The sequence below is a fragment of the Plectropomus leopardus genome, chromosome 7 (assembly GCF_026936395.1).
Source record: "Plectropomus leopardus strain MGB_pleo_1.0 chromosome 7, ASM2693639v1, whole genome shotgun sequence".
In the NCBI taxonomy this organism is placed as follows: domain Eukaryota; kingdom Metazoa; phylum Chordata; class Actinopteri; order Perciformes; family Serranidae; genus Plectropomus; species Plectropomus leopardus.
The window spans coordinates 27,641,283-27,659,885 of record NC_142182.1 but is presented as its reverse complement, the minus strand read 5'-3'; the positions used below and the strand labels follow the sequence as shown (position 1 = coordinate 27,659,885).

Here is an 18,603-nt window from a genome sequence, read left to right as displayed (position 1 = left end):
TGCTTGTTTAACACCGTACAGAGGACAGCGCAGACTGATTCCGTGCTGCAGCAAAACCAGAGGCCAGGAGATGAGGGGCTGACAGATGTTTTCTCAGTGTGGGTTTCTCTTAGTCCAGGTTCATTTTCATTAAAAGAATAGGTTCACATTTTAGGAAATACACTCATAGTTTTCCTGCTGAGAGTTAGAGAATACTGATTGTGTTCTCATTTCTGTGCATTAAATATGAACCCATAGACAGCAGCGGGCTATCTTATCTTAGCATAGAGACTAAGTGTGAGGTTGCCAGGCAACCAGCTGAGACTCCAGGAAGGTATTGGTACCAGTTGAGAAATAATTTGGCATAGAAGTTGTTTTATTTCTTCAGCCTAGTCCTGCTGTATTGTTCCATGATTGGCTAGTAGGCTACTTGCTGCTCTGACTCAGCTGAAAGTCATCTACACTGGGTGGACTGGGAGAGGGAACCATGAGCCTGCGCTGGACTGGATAGCTGAGAGAAGCCCCTTTCACACTGCTTGTTCAAGGCAGAACTGTCAAGCTGTTATTTCGCCTCAGCCTTCTTTATAAAAAGGTAGGATTTTAGAATGGGAGAACACTGTTGTCTCGCCTTTAGGCAGTCAGCAGAGGTAATAACAGCACCAAACTGAAGTCTTTGTAAAAGGGACAGCTGACAGGATGTGACCATGCAGCTCAGTCAAAGAACAACAACAGCAGATGAACATGTCCAGCATCCTCTTTGAAAATATAGAGGTTTACATTTTATTTATATTTGTATTATACTAATATTATTGTCTTTGGTACTAGTGTTGCAGGACTTGGTAAAATTCAACAGTACCTAGCATCCATACATAAGGACGTGTCGAGCAATGAGTACTAGCCAATCGTGGCACTGTGGAAATGGTCTGGGTGGAAAAAAAATGTGCACAAAACCCTGTAAACGGCAACTATTATTTTAACATTTCATAATTTTATACAGATATATGGACACATATAATGTGTTAGTAATTGGGCTTAGGACAGGGTGTCTACAGGTATCAGACAGTTACATGTAATGATTTAAAAAACATTTTAAAGATGATTTTGAACCAAATTTCAAGGAGCTTTTTGTATTTCTAGTCACCCAGTCCAACCAAATGGGGAGGGGAAATTTCACCTTTTTAATGATGATTATTACTGTGTCCATACAGCTGCAATGGGCAGCAGAGCAAAAATACAGATAAAATATCTTCTGATCTTCTCGTGTGGTTTTCGTGTAGAGTTTACTTTATAGCTTACTTAGCTCAGTTTTAGCAACAACACAGTAACAAGAAAACTCACGTCACATCACGCCATTTGAAAAGTACATCGCAAACTGTGAGCCTAAAGTAACAGTTTGTGTTGTCATTAGTTACACTACAGATATGTTTGGGTTTTTAAACGTTACTTTCCAGTAAGAAACATTGTGAGTTCAGCATTAAATCACATTTTTTTACTCTCCAAGAGCTGTCTCCAGCAACACACAGACATAACGTCAAAGGTGTTAGTTCTTCACACACTGCTGACTGGGTTAGTTCATTTTTTAAATCTTCTTATGCAACTCTCTGCAAGAAAGTTAGATCACATATTTCCCAAAATGTTGAACTATTACTTTAGAGATAAGTGGTAATTTAAATTGGACATAGCAATTCTATGATCCCTAATATTATCAAACTAAGACATTTGAAAGCAAAATTCTCAAATGGAACATCATATCTTATTTGTGACTCTCTGCTCTTTACTGCGCTTTTGAACAAAAGACAGCAGCTGTCACATTCTTAGTTATTCATTTCATTAATCTCCATTTTGTCCCTTTCCATTACTGCTCTTTCTTCAAAACGTTTGTGTACAGAATAAGCACCGGAACAGCTGCATCAACACCTACGGACATATTTACCACCATGTGTAATAAAAACATCCATGAGGTGTTACATATGCACATATCAATGCAAGAATTGCCTCCACAATTCAAAAGTCTAGACACCAGAGCACTCTTCTTTGTCTGACAAAACACAGAGGCTCCTCAATTTCTGAACCATTTTTCTTTGGTGTCTTGTCTGCCACCGATCTAGGCCAACTGCAATTTGCTGTTTCGAGGCTGCCGTGATGCCGCCTTACCTTGCACTGGCACAGGGTGCACTCTGTGCCATGTTTAATCCAGGAGGAGCCACTGAAGCGTGAGATGTTGTGCTCGTCCGTGCACGTCTTGGTGATGTCGTTGCGGATGGTGTCGGCCTGGCAGGGGTCGGTGACACAGCGGGGACAGCACTCGCCCTCGGGCACCACGGTAAACTCACAGTCCACGGGCGGGCACGGCAGAGGCCAGCAGTCCACCTGCCCCTGCTGCGGAGGTGGAGAGAGAGAATTTGAGATGGACAGATGGGCAGAGACGGAAAAGAAAGACAGTTCAAAAATAATCTCTGCAAACGCACTATTGCATTTTCCAGCCCTAAAGAAGTTATTCATGCAAATACACATATTTCTCCTGACGCTGTGTATTTGCATGCTAGAGGGAGCGTCTCCACTTGATGAGAAAAAAAAGTTGTTAAAGTACCTAGAAAATATAGATGAGCAGAGCAATCTTCCAACACAGTCAGCAAGTTTTTTTCACACTGTAGAAGTAAATGCTCCAGCTTTTTTAATTGACTTGTTCTAGCTCCCCTTTTTCATTGTTGTTCCCATATTAATCTCACAGCAAACTCTCTGCACAGAGAGCCTTATTGGATTTCTCCTCCTGCCATTTTCTATTGGCCTGAGAAAACAGGTCATATATACAGTATGTCGGCCAACTTTACACCACTGTACTCTATATCATTCCAGCGTGACCCACTTCTGCTTACACTGCCATCCATGAGTGTTCCTGCTTCACAAGTACTCCTGGAGATGAAATATGATCTCAGACTGTATATGTTTAAGCACACACAGAGGCAAAAGGAATACACACACATTAAGTTACAAGCGGCTTGATGCAAGTGTCCCACTGGGGATATTTAATATCACTGAAAATCGCCTGGCTCAGCATTTTAGCTATGTTGAAGTAAATTAGGCTGGCTATAAAGCACAGGCTCACGCCGTGCTAATGCCCACTCCCTGCCTCCGTGTAGTGTGTAAACATTTGAAGAGGGAAATCCCCCCGAGTGGAACTCTTTGCTCGTAACCAGAGGGAGGGATTGGATGTAGCCTCAGGTATCTGTCCCACACTGTGAAAACGGACACAGGCATCTTTGTCTGTTTATGCAGATGTGGCCTGTGATCACAAAGGAGAGGGAGATTTGCTATACAATCAGCTTTTATTTGCATTTCACACTGGGACGGTGTGCTGAGGAAAACTTGATCAACCTAAAAGCGATTTCTTTGTGATATATCAGGAGGTCATTATTTTAATCTGGCTTTGCGTTCAGCGGTCATGGTATCTCACTGATTTAATCTCTTTGCTTTTACATAGAAAGATTTAGTACATGTACAAAATGCCTCCAGGAGATTAAAAACTACTGACATTTATATTTGCCTGGGAATCAGCCGGCAGTAATCACTCTCCTTCTCTTATTTGCCTCAGCCCACAGTGCAGCCTATGGCGAAGGAATCTGCTTCTTTGATCTCGTGGCGATTTAACAAGATAGTAAATCACAAGTGGCCCCATGTCTGTGTGCATTCTGCAAAGGTCACATTCTTGATTTCAAATGATTGCGCGGGGGAGCAGAGACGGATTCACGTTGTGGTCTTTGGGAGAATGATTTGCCCATCTGGCTGTTGTCACTGTGTGTTTCAAAGCCTCCCGCTGAGCCTGGACAACCATGGCTCTGCTAAGTGTAGCAGCATTCAAGGTTCACTTCACGTCCCTGTCACGCCACTGGAGTCTCTGTACGGTATCGCGCAGCAGCCCTCTCTCTCACCCTTTCAAGTGTTGCTCTTTATACTGTGAGGCTGGTGGTCCTTTGCTCTGCGTGTGTGTTTCTCTGCATCTTTAATTGAGTGTGTTTCATGTCTGTCTGCATGGTTGTAGAGAAAAGCATGTGTTGTTGTGGTGACAGGTGTGCCTACTTCCTCTGACATGATGTGTGTAAACGTATACCTTGCACATACTTGTGTTTGTATACCGGTTGCGTGTGCTCCGCTACTGGGACCGGCGTGCCTGCATTCTCATCGCGTTTGTGTCTGTTTGTGTCAACATATATAAGTGCCAGCAGTGAGCACAGCCTCGGCGAGAGTGAAGCCGAGCGAACCCATTTTCAGCCGACTGTGATTTCCCGCTGCCTCTCAGCTGAGTGGTGATTTTCGAGCTCCTCTATAATGGCCTCGCTGTAAGAAATTCAAAAAGCAACCCTCAGGTCCGGGCATCAGGACAGCATTACAATGGCAGGAGGGGAGGAAACAGCATTGCTGCTGCTCCTCAGACCATAAATCTGTCAGGCTGGAGCCAACTTATATTAGCTACAAGTAAAGCGGATCTTTAAAAACAACAAAAAGGAAGAAAAAGGAGTTGTAAAGTGCTTGTCTAAGAGCCACAGTGAAGATGATTTGTGCGTCATTGAACAGAAGGAGTGACACTGGTGTGGGTGTGTGGTACAGCTGAGTGTGGGTGAGACAAGACAGTGTGGTAGGATGTAAAGGATGACATTTGCATTTCATATGCATACAGCTACATGGTGAGAGGGGCATCACGGATAGGAGGATTTATTGTTTTTGTCAGGTTTTATTGGGAAACACTTATGAAACGCTTCCTTGTTGTTTGAACAGCAGCGCCGTGTAAACCTTGGCAAAAGGTCGACACGGCAGAAGACGTGACCGCAAAGAAAATTGTGTATATGTCTTACTGTGAAAGATTCATGCGTCGGTTTGTTTTGTATGAGAAATAGGATTGCATGTAGAGGACACCAGAAAAACACACACATGCTGCAAATACTCATCAATCAACACAACCTTCTAAACACAGATGATACACACCTCCCACTCTCCAGACACACACACACACATTTTCTCCCGTTCTCTCAACCTTGGAAGTATCCTTCAATAACACATATAATTCCATCACAGCAGGCAACAGTGCAGAGGGTCCTTTTGAATTCTCAAAAAAACCTCACTAATCACTCTCTCCCTTTCTTCCTCCACGAGTTGAAAAGCAATCTTCAGCTACTCCTCTCTGCAACCTTCCTATTCACCTCTTAATCACTCCCCCTCTCTTGCCACAAAACTTCTCTCCTTGACTTTCTTTACATAGTGCCTCTCTCCTATTCGTGCACATTTCCATGGAGACTGGAGTATTTGTTCTGTGTCTTGTGTGGGCACTGTGGCACGGCAGTGAATGCTTATGTTGTTTTCCTTAACACCGTAAATTGCTCTTGATAAAAGCGTTGTCTAAAATCCTGAGATGTAAGTTTTATAAACATGTGGGGGTTTTATTTATCAAGGCCTACTCACCAGGCACTGGCACTGCTGGCAGTTCTCCACCCATGTGTCCCCGCTGCCGTAGGTGAGCAGGCCGTTCTGGTGCAGGCACTGGCTGCTCAGGCGAGGGTCGCACTCGGGGCAGCAGAACAGGTCGGCGTTGGGGTTGTCGCAGTCGCAGACCATCCTGCGGCACATCACTTGGCCAGCCTGAGCGGGGAGCACAAATACACAAATATTACCTGAGCACACATATGCATGCATGCAAAGACAAGGCCGTTTGTGTGATGGGGTTATTAAACATGCATGTTGATAATAAATATTGTAATAAAGGCTGTGTAGCCTAGCAACAGTTTTGAGGCTGTATTGTATGGCTATGCAGTCTCAGCTCATACTTCAGGAAAGACACACTGGATAAAAATATATTTTATGAATACTTAAGCTCAACTTTGGGAGATCCTGTTCATCAGTGAGGTGTCTGAAGAAGTGATATTTGGCTGTCTACTTGTCTCCGTGATTTAAGGTGCCATCCACAAACAAGAACAGCTGCAGGTCTGAATTCAACTTATTACCTTTGTCACATATTTCTCTCCTTCTCACATCTGCTGCTGCCACTTCAATGTACAACTGTCTGAGCCATAAAAGAAATAAATGCGGAGTGCTATTTTTTTATTTAAAACAGTTTTTTGTCATTTTACATAACAAACAATTTGTTAATTGTTTGTTAATTAATGAATTACAATAATACAGATTTATCCAATCTACAACATGGGAACACAAAAAAAAAGAATATTGAAATAAACTTAACTAAAAATAAACATACTACCAAAATAAGGATAATGATGCATGTAGTCTCAAATGCAGTCCAATAAGTCTCTTTTTTGAGAGATGACAGTATATGAAGGAGAGAGGTGGGGAATGATCTATCTATGATCTATGATCTATGATCAATGTAAAAATCTGACACAAACGAGGGACTTTGCTGGTCATAGTTGCTGTCTTAAAGGATAACTTTGATATTTTTCAACCTGGACCCTGTGTTTTTGTTTCTAAGTGATTTATTAGAAAAACGGTTTTGGAAATTGGTCCAGTATTGAGTGAGACTTCTGGGGCAAAACAGGCTACAATTTAACCATTCGAGGCATGTGCACTGTAAATTTAAGTCCAATGAAAGTGCTTGCTTTTACCTCTATCATGCTCATATTATCATTCTGGCTGACAACATTACATTAAGGCTCCCTACAGAGATTGTCTGTTCTGTAAAAAATATTGCAAAACTGACCAGATTCTATTAAAAGGAAAACAAAAACAAAACAGCAATTTTATCATCGTAAAACACAATTTGTAAAAAGTCGACAGAAACAAACAAACAAACAAACAAAAAAATCACGAAATCGTCTTGGTTTGTCTTTTCATTATTACAACCATCACCAACTCAGTTTGGTTGAAATGAGCCCTTTAATCACCGTGTTGGATGTTATGCTGGCTTTTCATGCTAAAATTTTTTTTTTTTTTTTTTTTAAAGTGGTGTCTGGTAGGTTTGGTGATAAGGACTTTGGAGCTGTTCCTGGTAAAAGAAAAAAAGGATCTTTCTCTTTAATAAAAAAGATCTTTCTCCATAGGGATCCTTTCCATACTGTTGTCAGACACTCAGAATAACAATCTTAGCCTGGAGTGATTACATTGTGGTTTGTTTTGCTGTGCAAGCTGCTGTGTTCTCCTCAATAAAAGCACCATTTTCTAAAAATTGTATCGATTTGTCACATTTATCACACAAACATGGTAAAGTAGGGTCCATGTGAAAAAATACCAAACTGACCATCTAACCTCTGGGCCACAAAGGTTATCTTATTCCAAATGGCAATTTTAATTTTGATGATGGTGTCATTATTGTTCACTTCAAATCCAGTGACATACTTTGGTACTTTGTCAGCCTTTTACAGTTTTGCTGCCTATTTTGGCCATGTATAGTAACAATATTTTTAATCTCAATGAGGCCTGGTTAGAAATAGGTTAAAAAAAAGACAACAAAGTTATTGTTTGTAGCCAGCTATAGACAATGACCTAAAATAGTGCAATATATACGTAAAATTACATGGAAAAAACTTAACTTAATGCCTGACAAATAAAAATTTAAATAGAAACCTGTTGGTTCTTTGATGTCCAAATATTAATGTCACTCTGGCATAATTTTTCTTTATTGTTGTCTCATTCAGGATTCTGGATCGATTCAATGCCCAGGAGCTGCAGCTGAACCTCGAGTTTCTGCAAATTGATTTTTTTCCCTGCTAATTAAATACAATTACTTTAATTTTTGAAATGTTTTAGAAATTAGCAACCCTGCAGACACATGCACTCATGCGGTGAACCCCGCCCATCTGGTGCTTCAAGCAGGTTGAGACAATGAACTATTTGCATATTGCATGACCTCAGTCTGGACACCTCCCAGTCTTTGTCTCTTCTGTGATGTTTGACCTTGGTTTCCCCCCAGTTAGTCGCAGCTCTCCATCTAATATCCAGCTGTGTCCGTCTAACTCCAAAACAATAACATGTTTACTCCTCTGCTCCTTCAATCGCTCAATACAAGTAATTTTGACAGGCAGCTCCTCAATCTCTCAAATCAATTATTATGACTCATTTAATTATGGAGCCATTTCTTCCCTGGTCCTTTGTAATCAAATGAATAATTTGCTGCTTGATCATTCACTACCGACACTAATCCACTATAATCACCTTCCACTACTGCCAGACACTTGGCATTAGGTTGAGTGAAACGCTGAAATGCAGAGTATGACTGGTCCATGACCTGATAATCAAGGAGAGAAAATGTCTTTGGGATGATGGAATGAATTTTCAGGACCAACTGTTCCCAGATGCCTTGTCACTGTGGTGTCAGAAATCAATCAAAGCAATGACATGAGAACCCCGAGTCACTCATGTAGACTTTTAAAAATTACTACATATAGCTCATGCACCTTAATGAAAATGCTTGTCTCAACGGCATCACTGTCACTGTCAACAGCACTGCAACACCAGGGTTTATTGTACCAGTGGTTCTATCTGCACTCACATTTTGTCTCTTTATATGCTGACACAATATCCTACACATTTCCTCATTTATTTAAAAAAAAGGAGAAGGGGTGGAGATGAGGGCAGTCTTTCATTTTGAGCAGAATTTGATTAATCTTGTGGAAATGAATCACATCAGTGCATTCTAATATTTCCAAAAATGACTTGGCCCCAAGGGGCACTTTCTACATCACTAGCTTAAGCAGTAGCCCGCTCCTTAACTAAAAGCAATGTACAATACAAGCAAGCCTAATGTTGCTTAAATGGCATGCATTGCTTGCTCTTGTACTTGCAGAAAAAGTTTAAATACCAAGAAGTTTTAAGATATTCCACAGGTGGGTTTTTGGTGTAAGAAAGTTTAAATTCATTTATTTTGTTTTACTTAAAGCTGTATTAACTCTTTTTTTGGTGACATGGGAGCAACAGAGAGAAGCTTTTAACACTGTAATATTATCAATATCATCACCCTCACCTCACCCTTTTTAGCTCTATTTTGGTCTCCACCAAGTCCTAATGGAAAAACCTGCTCTTTAGCTGCTAGATGCTCCATAAAATTAACCTGTCAGTTACTAACTTTGTCTGCTGTTTAGTACTAGCCAGGTAGTGTCCAGTCAGCAGGGTTTGTAGAGCTGTTTTGCTACTTGAAGAAAAGCCTGCTCTCGGTTTAGAGTTGCAACCCTTTAAATCATAACAGTTAGCTGAGAGACGCTACAACACACTGTAGAATGAAAAGTGACTGCAAGTGACCCTTTTTACATAACACTAAGAACTACTCATCAGATATTGTTTAATTTAGAAATTCAAGTAGAATGAAATGGCATTTGTTGAAGAAATTGTGGACTCCACTTTGTGAATAATCCCTCAAGCGTCAACTATAATATTTAGTTGCATCTTATTCAGATGTTATCAGCCCATTGAATGGTGTTGATCAGCTGTCATCCAGTGAATAGATTTGAGGGTGGCCAACTCTACCTTCTTTAATTATTTTTATTATCAGGTGGTGACTTCTATGGCTGTAGTAATTATAGGAGTAAAGGAGGAAGGCAGGTGATGTAGTATCAAGAGTAATAAAGTCGGCATATGGAGTAGGTTGGGATGGGTGGATGGGTCAAACAAACGCAGGGCTTTCACCCAGGAGACCCCAGTTTGTGTCTTGTGTGAAACCAAAAGTTAATGTTTACTCATTTTAACTGACTTATACCTAAGTTAACTTGCATATCCTACTTTAACGCATATTATACATGATTTCAAACAACAACAATTTATAGACACCAACAGAAGTAATCACTTTCGTTGTCACCTATAACTCCAGTAGAAGCTGTGGCAGTGAATTTATCTGCTTTTTCTTATTTTGCTGTGGTTGGGGTGTTTATGGACTTGTAGCCCCCAGCCAATAACAGCGTGCAGGTGAGTATGGGAAAAAAAAACCAATCACATAGCAGAAACACATTTAGAAGAGGAAGCTACGAAAACTGCAAAAAAACAAACATGCAAATATAGCAAGGCAAAACACCTAGCTGACAACGCCAAGGTAGGCTTTCAACTTTTAATTTCACAGGGATTCTAGTTAAACTGTAACTGTAGCCGACAATTTCCAAATATAACACTTTTAAGTTACGTCACATATGTACACACGTGGACAAAATTGTTGGTACCTCTGGTATCCAAGTGTCTAAACAAAGAAAAACAAAGCAACTGTAAACCTGTTTTTCCCTATGAATGATGACGTTCCCCACGGTGCCAATCAACAACAAACATCAACTTTGTTTTGTCTTGTAATCATACTGCTCTCCTTGCACCAGTCGATGGTGTTTTAAAAACACATGAAAGCATAGTGGTGCAATGAATGAAGAGTTAAAGGTTTTTCATGACATGACATAATGGAAGTTGGACCAATGTCATTCCACCTTTGGGCAGATAGTGTTTTGATCCAGTGACATCAACAGTTAGGGCATTTAAGAATGGCATTCTGAAGTTCATATTTGATATCTCTGATACACAAATTTACCCCTTTCAAATGTTATCAGTCCATTTAATCACTGTTATCATTGTTATCATTTCTATTATCATTCTTCAGATAGGGATAACTGCATCTAATAGCCTACCATAAGGTGCATATCCAACCATCCATGTAAAACTGTTGAAGTGTTTTTTAGGTTTCAGTGCCGAAACTATTCGGTTAGGTTTAGGAAAAGATCATGGTTTGGATTAATACCTATGTATGTCATGAAAGTTAAGTCTATTACACACGTGGACAAAATTGTTGGTACCCTTCGGTTAATGAAAGAAAAACTCACAATGGTCACAGAAATAACTTGAATCTGACAAAAGTTATAATAAATAAGAATTCTATGAAATTTAACCAATTAAAGTCAGACATTGCTTTTCAACCATGCTTCAACAGAATTATTTAAAAAAATAAACTCATGAAACAGGCCTGGACAAAAATGATGGTACCCCTAGAAAAGACTGAAAATAATGTGACCAAAGGGACATGTTAATCCAAGGTGTGTCCACTAATTAGCATCACAGGTGTCTACAATCTTGTAATCAGTCAGTGGGCCTATATATAGGGCTACAGGTAGTCACTGTGCTGTTTGGTGACATGGTGTGTACCACAATCAACATGGACCAGAGGAAGCAAAGGAAAGAGTTGTCTCAGGAGATTAGAAAGAAAATTATAGACAAGCATGTTAAAGGTAAAGGCTATAAGACCATCTCCAAGCAGCTTGATGTTCCTGTGACTACAGTTGCACATATTATTCAGAAATTTAAGATCCATGGGACTGTAGCCAACCTCCCTGGACGTGGCCGCAGGAGGAAAATTGATGACAAATCAAAGAGACAGATAATAAGAATGGTAACAAAAGAGCTCAGAAAAACTTCTAAAGAGATTAAAGGTGAACTTCAAGCTCAAGGAACATCAGTGTCTATCTATCTGCCCAAAGGTGGAATGACATTGGTCCAACTTCCATTATGTCATGTCATGAAAAACCTTTAACTCTTCATTCATTGCACCACTATGCTTTCATGTGTTTTTAAAACACCATCGACTGGTGCAAGGAGAGCAGTATGATTACAAGACAAAACAAAGTTGATGTTTGTTGTTGATTGGCACCGTGGGGAACGTCATCATTCATAGGGAAAAACAGGTTTACAGTTGCTTTGTTTTTCTTTGTTTAGACACTTGGATACCAGAGAGAGAATAAACAAAGGAAAGAAATTCAATCATAGACCAGTTGGGTGCACATGCAGTGACAGAGTGAGGGAACATCATTACTCAACTATCTACGGCACTGAACACGTTTCCTCCGTTTCTATCTTGCTCTCTATCTCTTCTCATCTTATCTGTCTTATAACTTGTCTATCTGTGTCTGTTTCATGCAATCCATCTACCTCTGCCTTGGCTTGTCTCTCTGTCTCTTCTCCCTCTGTTTCTTACCTGGCAGGAGCACACAGAGCACCTATCGCTGTCCAGCACCCAGATCTGCCCACTGTGCTTGACCTTGTTGTCATGGATACAGTCACCAGTGCAGTTGTGCCCGTGGGGGCACCGGCAGTCGTAGCCTCCGTCCAGGTTGAAGCACACTGTGTCGTTGGCACAGGTGTTCCTCCCCGTCTTGCATTCATTAATATCTGCGGGGAGCACAAAAAAGATGACATCATACATATGCTCAGTGCAGATAACACAGTTAATGCAGGGCTTGTGGAAATGGGCATTGTTTTAATTACAAATCTGATAATATTTGCTTTAGTAACATGGCAACAAGGCAAAGGAGCGCATCTTGTAACACAGTGGTTCAAAGTACAATATTTAGTGATGAGCATCCACAACTATGTCCTCTTGAGCAAGTCAATGACCTCTCAGAACCTGTAAGTTGCAGCTCATTTGCAGCTGTAAAATCTAGCAATTCAACATTTTTTCATATCTCTTGAGAAACATACAGTATAGAACTGTAATGTAACCTAGAAACCTACTTTTGGTGAAATTATAACTTGCTTTGTGAAACTCGGCCAGGTTTGGCTTTTTGAGAGTGCCTTTAATGTGCTTTTTTCACCTGCCTCTCCCAACTCAAACTGACAGCCAAGATTGGGTCAACAAGTCCAGCAGCACTAGCTCTGTTGCTGTAGATTGAGGGTTTCCATTTTGACAGCTGACACCTCTCCTGACAAGCTGTATCAAAAAGAATGTTCTAGAAAATGAATAGGCAGCAAAAAGCAAACCGATCTTCAGGGAGGAAAACACACTGATAATGACATACCTATCCAATCACAGCATGACTTACAGGAGCGTAACGGCTCATCTTATGAAAGAGAAGTTGGGTGAGTTTCTTATGGAGGGTGACACATGTATTTCAACAAAATTATGCATACTTAACGTCCAAGTGGCATCGCAACTTCAAATTAGAAATATATTATATTAATGATATTATAATAATATATCTTAGACACAAAATTGCATAAATGTTTATTCCATATTTAATTAACAATGGGTATAAACTATCCTGTAAAAAGAAAAAGACTAGAGAAAAATAATTTCTTCATAACATGAAACATTAATGAAAATCTCTTGTTTTCATTTCATGTCCAAAAGTACAAACATGCCTGAATGTGATTTTTTTTTTTTAATAAGTTAGCTGTTATTTTTCATGTAAGAAATTCACAAGTGAAAATTGAAAACTGAGAGGGCTGCGCAGTGAGAATCATAGCTATGTGTACACTTATTTTATGTATCTTGGATACCCTCAGATAGACAAGGCAAACAGGGTACAGCTGCATATAAAAATAAAACAAAAATAATAACAAAAGTACATGAAAATTTGCAATTAGTAGAGACACTCCTCATACAATACATGGTATGAAGTCACTCCGCAGACAAGTCTACCCCAAACACCAAGAGGTCATGTATACGTCACCTGGCAGATGACCAGTGCTCTTTTTATTTTGTAACACAAGAAATCAAGTGGAAAGTAACTTGTCTCCCCCTCTCCACTGAGACACTAAGTTGTTTACATGCACATGAATAACGAATTTATGATCAGGTTTTATTTTTAAAGACATAAAGGAGTATCTCCTTTATGTGTGAGCATGTAAAGGCCATATTCTTTTTATAAGAAGCCCAAATATGCTAGCTGGAGTACTCTGAAAGAAATCTGGATGTATAACAGGGAATATGAATAATAAAACAAATTTTCTTTGCTCATGTAAACACCGTATCCCAAATATGATTGTAACCAGGATAAGCCTCATACACAGGTCATTCATGTCTATGTGAACACTCAGTGTTGGGGCGGAAGAAGCTTTCCAGCCGGCAGTCATACAATCCTTAAATCTGAATAAAAATGTCACTTTTATCATCATGTTTTTTATGTGTGAGTACAGAAAGTGAAGGTGGATCACTCACCTACACATGATTCCCCACTGGCGGAAAACAAGCCGTTGTCATGGTAGCCATCACGGCACTCACAGTGGTACCAGCCGGGCAAGTTGACACAAGTGGATTTACTATCACACTCGACGAAGCCATCAGCACACTCATCAATATCTGCAGAAAGGAGAGGGAACAATAAGACAGCCATAAACATTCTGAATCATGTTAGTTTCAAAGTATGCTCTTTACTCTGAATGGACTATTGAACCTGATTCTTGGCTGGTGGGTATTTTCAACATTGACTGATTTATAATTGATAAAACAACATGTCTGACTTCTGAGTGAATCTTGTCCGTAGGCTTTATTGATGAAGCATAGTTGCATAGCCAGAGAAGGACATCTGTATCAATAAAAGATAGCAGGGAATGAATGATTCTAATACAACGAGCCTTTTCTTAGAAGCTGGAGATTTAACAGGTTTGTATTTTGAAATGCCAGCAAACATCCTACCCAGTCTAATCCTCAAACACATGCAGGCAAACAAAAAGATTCTGGGGTGTGTGTGTGTGTGTGTGTGTATTCTTTTGCTGAACTTTGCTTGGACATTGGGAGTTTCTATGAGGTGATGTGTGAAGAGGCCCAGCAAAGGACTTTAACACACCATCTAACACATCCCGTGGGTGGCTGTCAATAGATGGAGCTGATGTTTGTTTTCACAAGGCTCCACTTAGAAAGATCCTTGACTCTGCCTCCTCCTTCAGCTCTTGTCTTTAATAAAAGACTTTGATAACATGCTCTGACGTTCTCCACTCTGTATTTTTTTTTTTTATCTCCTGTTTCCTCTATTCGGCTCTTTTCATCTGTGTCTCCTTGTTTCTCTGTTTTGGCTCTCTCACTTCTCGTTTCTGTTTACAGCAGGCCAACATTCAACCCTTTAATTTCAACAAGCGACCCTGCAACTTTCCTGCAAACGTCAACCAAGAACAAATCTAATATAATTTTCAACAATGAGCATAATACACAGGGAGAGATGGATCACTCTGATATTTCAGCTAACATTTAATTAAACTAAGGGCCAGGCCTGCACGAGAGAGGAAATAAAGCCTGTTATTACACAGTGGGGCTAAATATGTTGGGCCCAGACATGCACCGTGATTAAATGTGTCTGTAAAGTCGGTGATGGCTTTTTTATTATTGTGCATGATGCATGATGCTCTGCTCTCATTATGAAAATGGCAGTGTGCTGTGTCTGACCTTCTCCACAACTGCCTGCAACAGTATCCCCCATAGAGCGACAGGCAGACCGGGCTCACGGTCCCCCACCGCCCAGGCAGTAATGGGATTAAGATCTATTGGCTAATGAGCCCTCAGCCTTTTAATAGAATTTCTGCAGCAGATTAACTGTTGATGAAATGTCCCACAGATTAGGGCCTTATCTATTCAAAAATGACCCACGTTTGCCTGAGCAGCAGGTTTGCTAAAAAAAACCTCAGATATATTCCTTTTTTCTGTCTTGCATCAAGGTTCCTAAAGCACAAGGTAAATTAGATTTAAGATCTTTTAAATGCCACTAAAAATGAAATTTTAAGGAACAGTTAGATTTAGGAGGATTTAGTAGCATCTAGGACTGCAGATTGCAACCAGCTGAAGCGTCTTCAATTTAGGATTCCTTCAGTGCCCGTTGTTGAGAAGGTTTCTCAAGAAAAATTCCCTTCTGTCTTTTCCTCTCTTCTTCTGGTTAAAACACTAAACAAAGTGGTTTCATGTTGCAAATCAGTGTTTCTGTGACACTGTTTCACATGTCAGAGTGGGGTCGCTAGCCCAGCACCTGCTAATGTGTGCTCAACTTTTTCTCTGAAAACTGAAGATCTGGGAAATACCTGACATTTAGTGGTTTTTTTGTGTGTCTCACTCTGTATGTGGAATTCGACTACCTCGATTCCCATTGTGCCAAGTTCTATACACTTTTTGCACGTAAAATACAGAGCCTCATTTTCTTATGCTGGTTACAGTCATGAGGCAAAGTCTTTGTGACTGAAGCCATCCATCCATCCATTTTCTACCGTTTATCCGTGGTCGGGTCGTGGGGGCAGCTGCCTAAGTAGGGAAGCCCACACTTCCCTCTCTCTGGCCACTTCGTCCAGCTCTTCCCGGGGGATCCCGAGGCGTTCTCAGGCCAGCTGGGAGACATAGTCTCTCCAGCGTGTCCTGGGTCTTCCCCGGTTTCTCCTACTGGTGGGACGTGCCCTGAACACCTCACCGTGGAGGCGTCAGAGAGGCATCCTAATTAGATGCCCGAGCCACCTCATCTGGCTCCTCTCAACGTGGAGGAGCAGCGGCTCTACGCTGAGCTCCTCCCGGATGACCGAGCTTCTCACCTTATCTCTAAGGGAGAGCCCAGCCACCCTACAGAGGAAGCTCATTTCAGCTGCTTATACCTGTGATCTTGTTCTTTCAGTCACTACACTAAAGCTTGTGACCATAGGTGAGGACAGGAACGGAGATCGACCGGTAAATCGAGAGTTTTGCCTTTCGGCTCAGCTCCCTCTTCACCAAGACAGACCGGTGCAGAGTCCGCATTACTGCAGACGCTGCACCGATCCGCCTGTCGATCTCCCATTCCATCCTCCCCTCATTGTGAACAAGACCCGAGGTATTTAAACTGCTCCACTTGACTGAAGCAAAAATGCAAATGGCCCTATCTACAGCCAGTGTTTGATTTGTCCGTTCTGGGCCAATGTAGAAACAACCAAGGCGGGCTCCTTGTAAGAGGACCCGCTCCGTATGTAGATATAACCGGCTCATTCTAAGATAACAAAAGTACAACAACTCGTATTTTCTGATCATTATAAACAAATGGGAAAATAAGTTCCATTACTGCCAGTAATGTCTACAACTCCCCCCACCCCCCAAACCCTGCACACTGGACCTTGAAGATTTCTTTGGGCTCTCTTTCGTTGTGGCAAACTTTGAAGCAAAAGCTCACATTTCTCTAATTACATCAGTTTGGTGAGAGCACCACACCACATTTTCTCCCCTTAGGACAGCAATGCTGGGTTAAAAGGACACTGCTTAAAAATCATGAGTCTACAGCAAATACGATAACAAGCCTATCTTTGAAAATTAATATGAATTCTCCCCACTCCTGAAAAGAAATATCCAATGCTCTTTGTTGCCTGTGAATTTCAGTGTGATAAAAGCACAGGGAGCTTTTAAAGGGAAAATCTGCATGAGGTGTATCGCCATTATAGGAAAAAAAAAAAGATGGATTTGTTCAAATCATCCTCTTCTCCCCAATAAGGTTGCATGAAATTGTTCAAAGTACAACTGAGCAGTCAGATTCTATTTATAACAGACACTGATGATGAAGTAAGTCTAAAAATATGCAAATGGGTTATTTTCAGCCAGTTTCATTCAGGTGTTTTAAAAACCTGACTGTCTGGCTGTAACAACAGAGGGTTACACCTTCAACATAAGATCCATTGTTTTCTCTTTTATCTGAGCCGAACCTGTCAGCAACAATTACGTCCTGTCGCTTCCTGGCCCGCTGTCAAATCAACTTTTAAAGCTGCTGCATTTTAGGACACTGAAACTCACTGTTGTTGCACCTTGGACTTGACAAATTGAATGTGTGGGGATCAGCAAAGATACAGCATGCTCGCAAAAGCCTCGCCTTCTCTTTTATCAACTCCCGTAAATGATAATGGAAGATCATTGTAATTAAATCATCAGCGGCAACTATTAGACAGGGGCGCCGCCTGAAAGCAACGCATCTACTGTATCATGAGGCTTAAGCCGAATCATAGATGCGGATGGCGCAGTACTTTCACTTGTTAAATCATGTCATGTTTCTCCTCTCTCTCTTCTCTTGAAAAATAAAAAACTCCACAAACAAAATAAAATCTGTCTTTCCATCTCTATCTCTTGGCGAGGTCAAGGCCACAGAAGAACAGTTATTTTGGAGTTACTGTGCTGACTGAAAGACGTAGAAACTGACAGAGAAAATCCTACACAGGAGGAGGATGGGTTAGATGAGGAGAGCAGGAAGGAGGAGGAGAAGAGGAGTAGGAGGAAGAAGCAGAAGGAGATGGAGGAGGATTAGGTGAAAGAGGAGAAAGAGAGATAGTTATTCTACTCGTTATCCTGAGTGGCAGCCTGGAAACAAGGGCTCTATTAAGGCAGCTCTCCGAGGACAAAGTGAGGAACAAGCGGACGTTTTTTTTCCCCTCTGCACCCTCCTGGGCTTGTTATGCCACGCTGCCATGACCACCCCCATCCTCTCTTTCTTCATCCTCTGCCTTCACCTTTCCATGTCCTCCTTTTTCGCTGTCTATCTCTGTCTCAAAGCTGAGGCAAAAACAGAGGTGCCCTCATCATCACCTTTCCTGCAGTTTGCTCTCTCTTTGAGCAGAAAAAGGCAGAGTTTAGAGTTTAGTCTTGCCCTGCCCTCATCTCCCCATCCCTCGCTTTCATTGTTCCCTCTCTCTTCAGTTCATCCTCACTTCTTATTCTGATCCTGGACAAGTAGAGTTCTTTGCTTTTACCCCTTCTCTCTTTCCTTGCTTCTACTGCTCTCGCTTCCCTCAACATGTCTTTTACCGTCTTTGACTGACAGATAGCCCTGGGGGTTGGGGGTGCAGTTCTGCTGTGTTGCATCACCGTTACTTCTACCACACGTACATCTCCTGTACAGTAACCTAATTCAATCTGATTTCCACTCCCACAGAGGTCCACCTGCTAATCCTGATAGGCTCCAGGAGAAA

The 18,603-nt window shown here is 41.1% G+C and overlaps 1 protein-coding gene across 2 annotated transcripts in view; it reads right to left on the bottom strand.

Annotated features, from left to right (window-relative positions):
• Window positions 1-18,603, bottom strand: part of nell2a (neural EGFL like 2a) — a 106,527-nt gene that overhangs the window by 2,272 nt on the left and 85,652 nt on the right. For both annotated transcript variants that reach the window (XM_088080355.1, XM_042496264.2), the window contains exons 16-19: window positions 13,874-14,014; window positions 11,912-12,105; window positions 5,434-5,610; window positions 2,134-2,358 (exon numbers count right to left, since the gene is read on the bottom strand). In XM_088080355.1, the coding sequence (XP_087936481.1) occupies window positions 2,134-2,358; window positions 5,434-5,610; window positions 11,912-12,105; window positions 13,874-14,014 (737 nt within the window). The remainder of the gene's footprint in view (window positions 1-2,133; window positions 2,359-5,433; window positions 5,611-11,911; window positions 12,106-13,873; window positions 14,015-18,603) is intronic.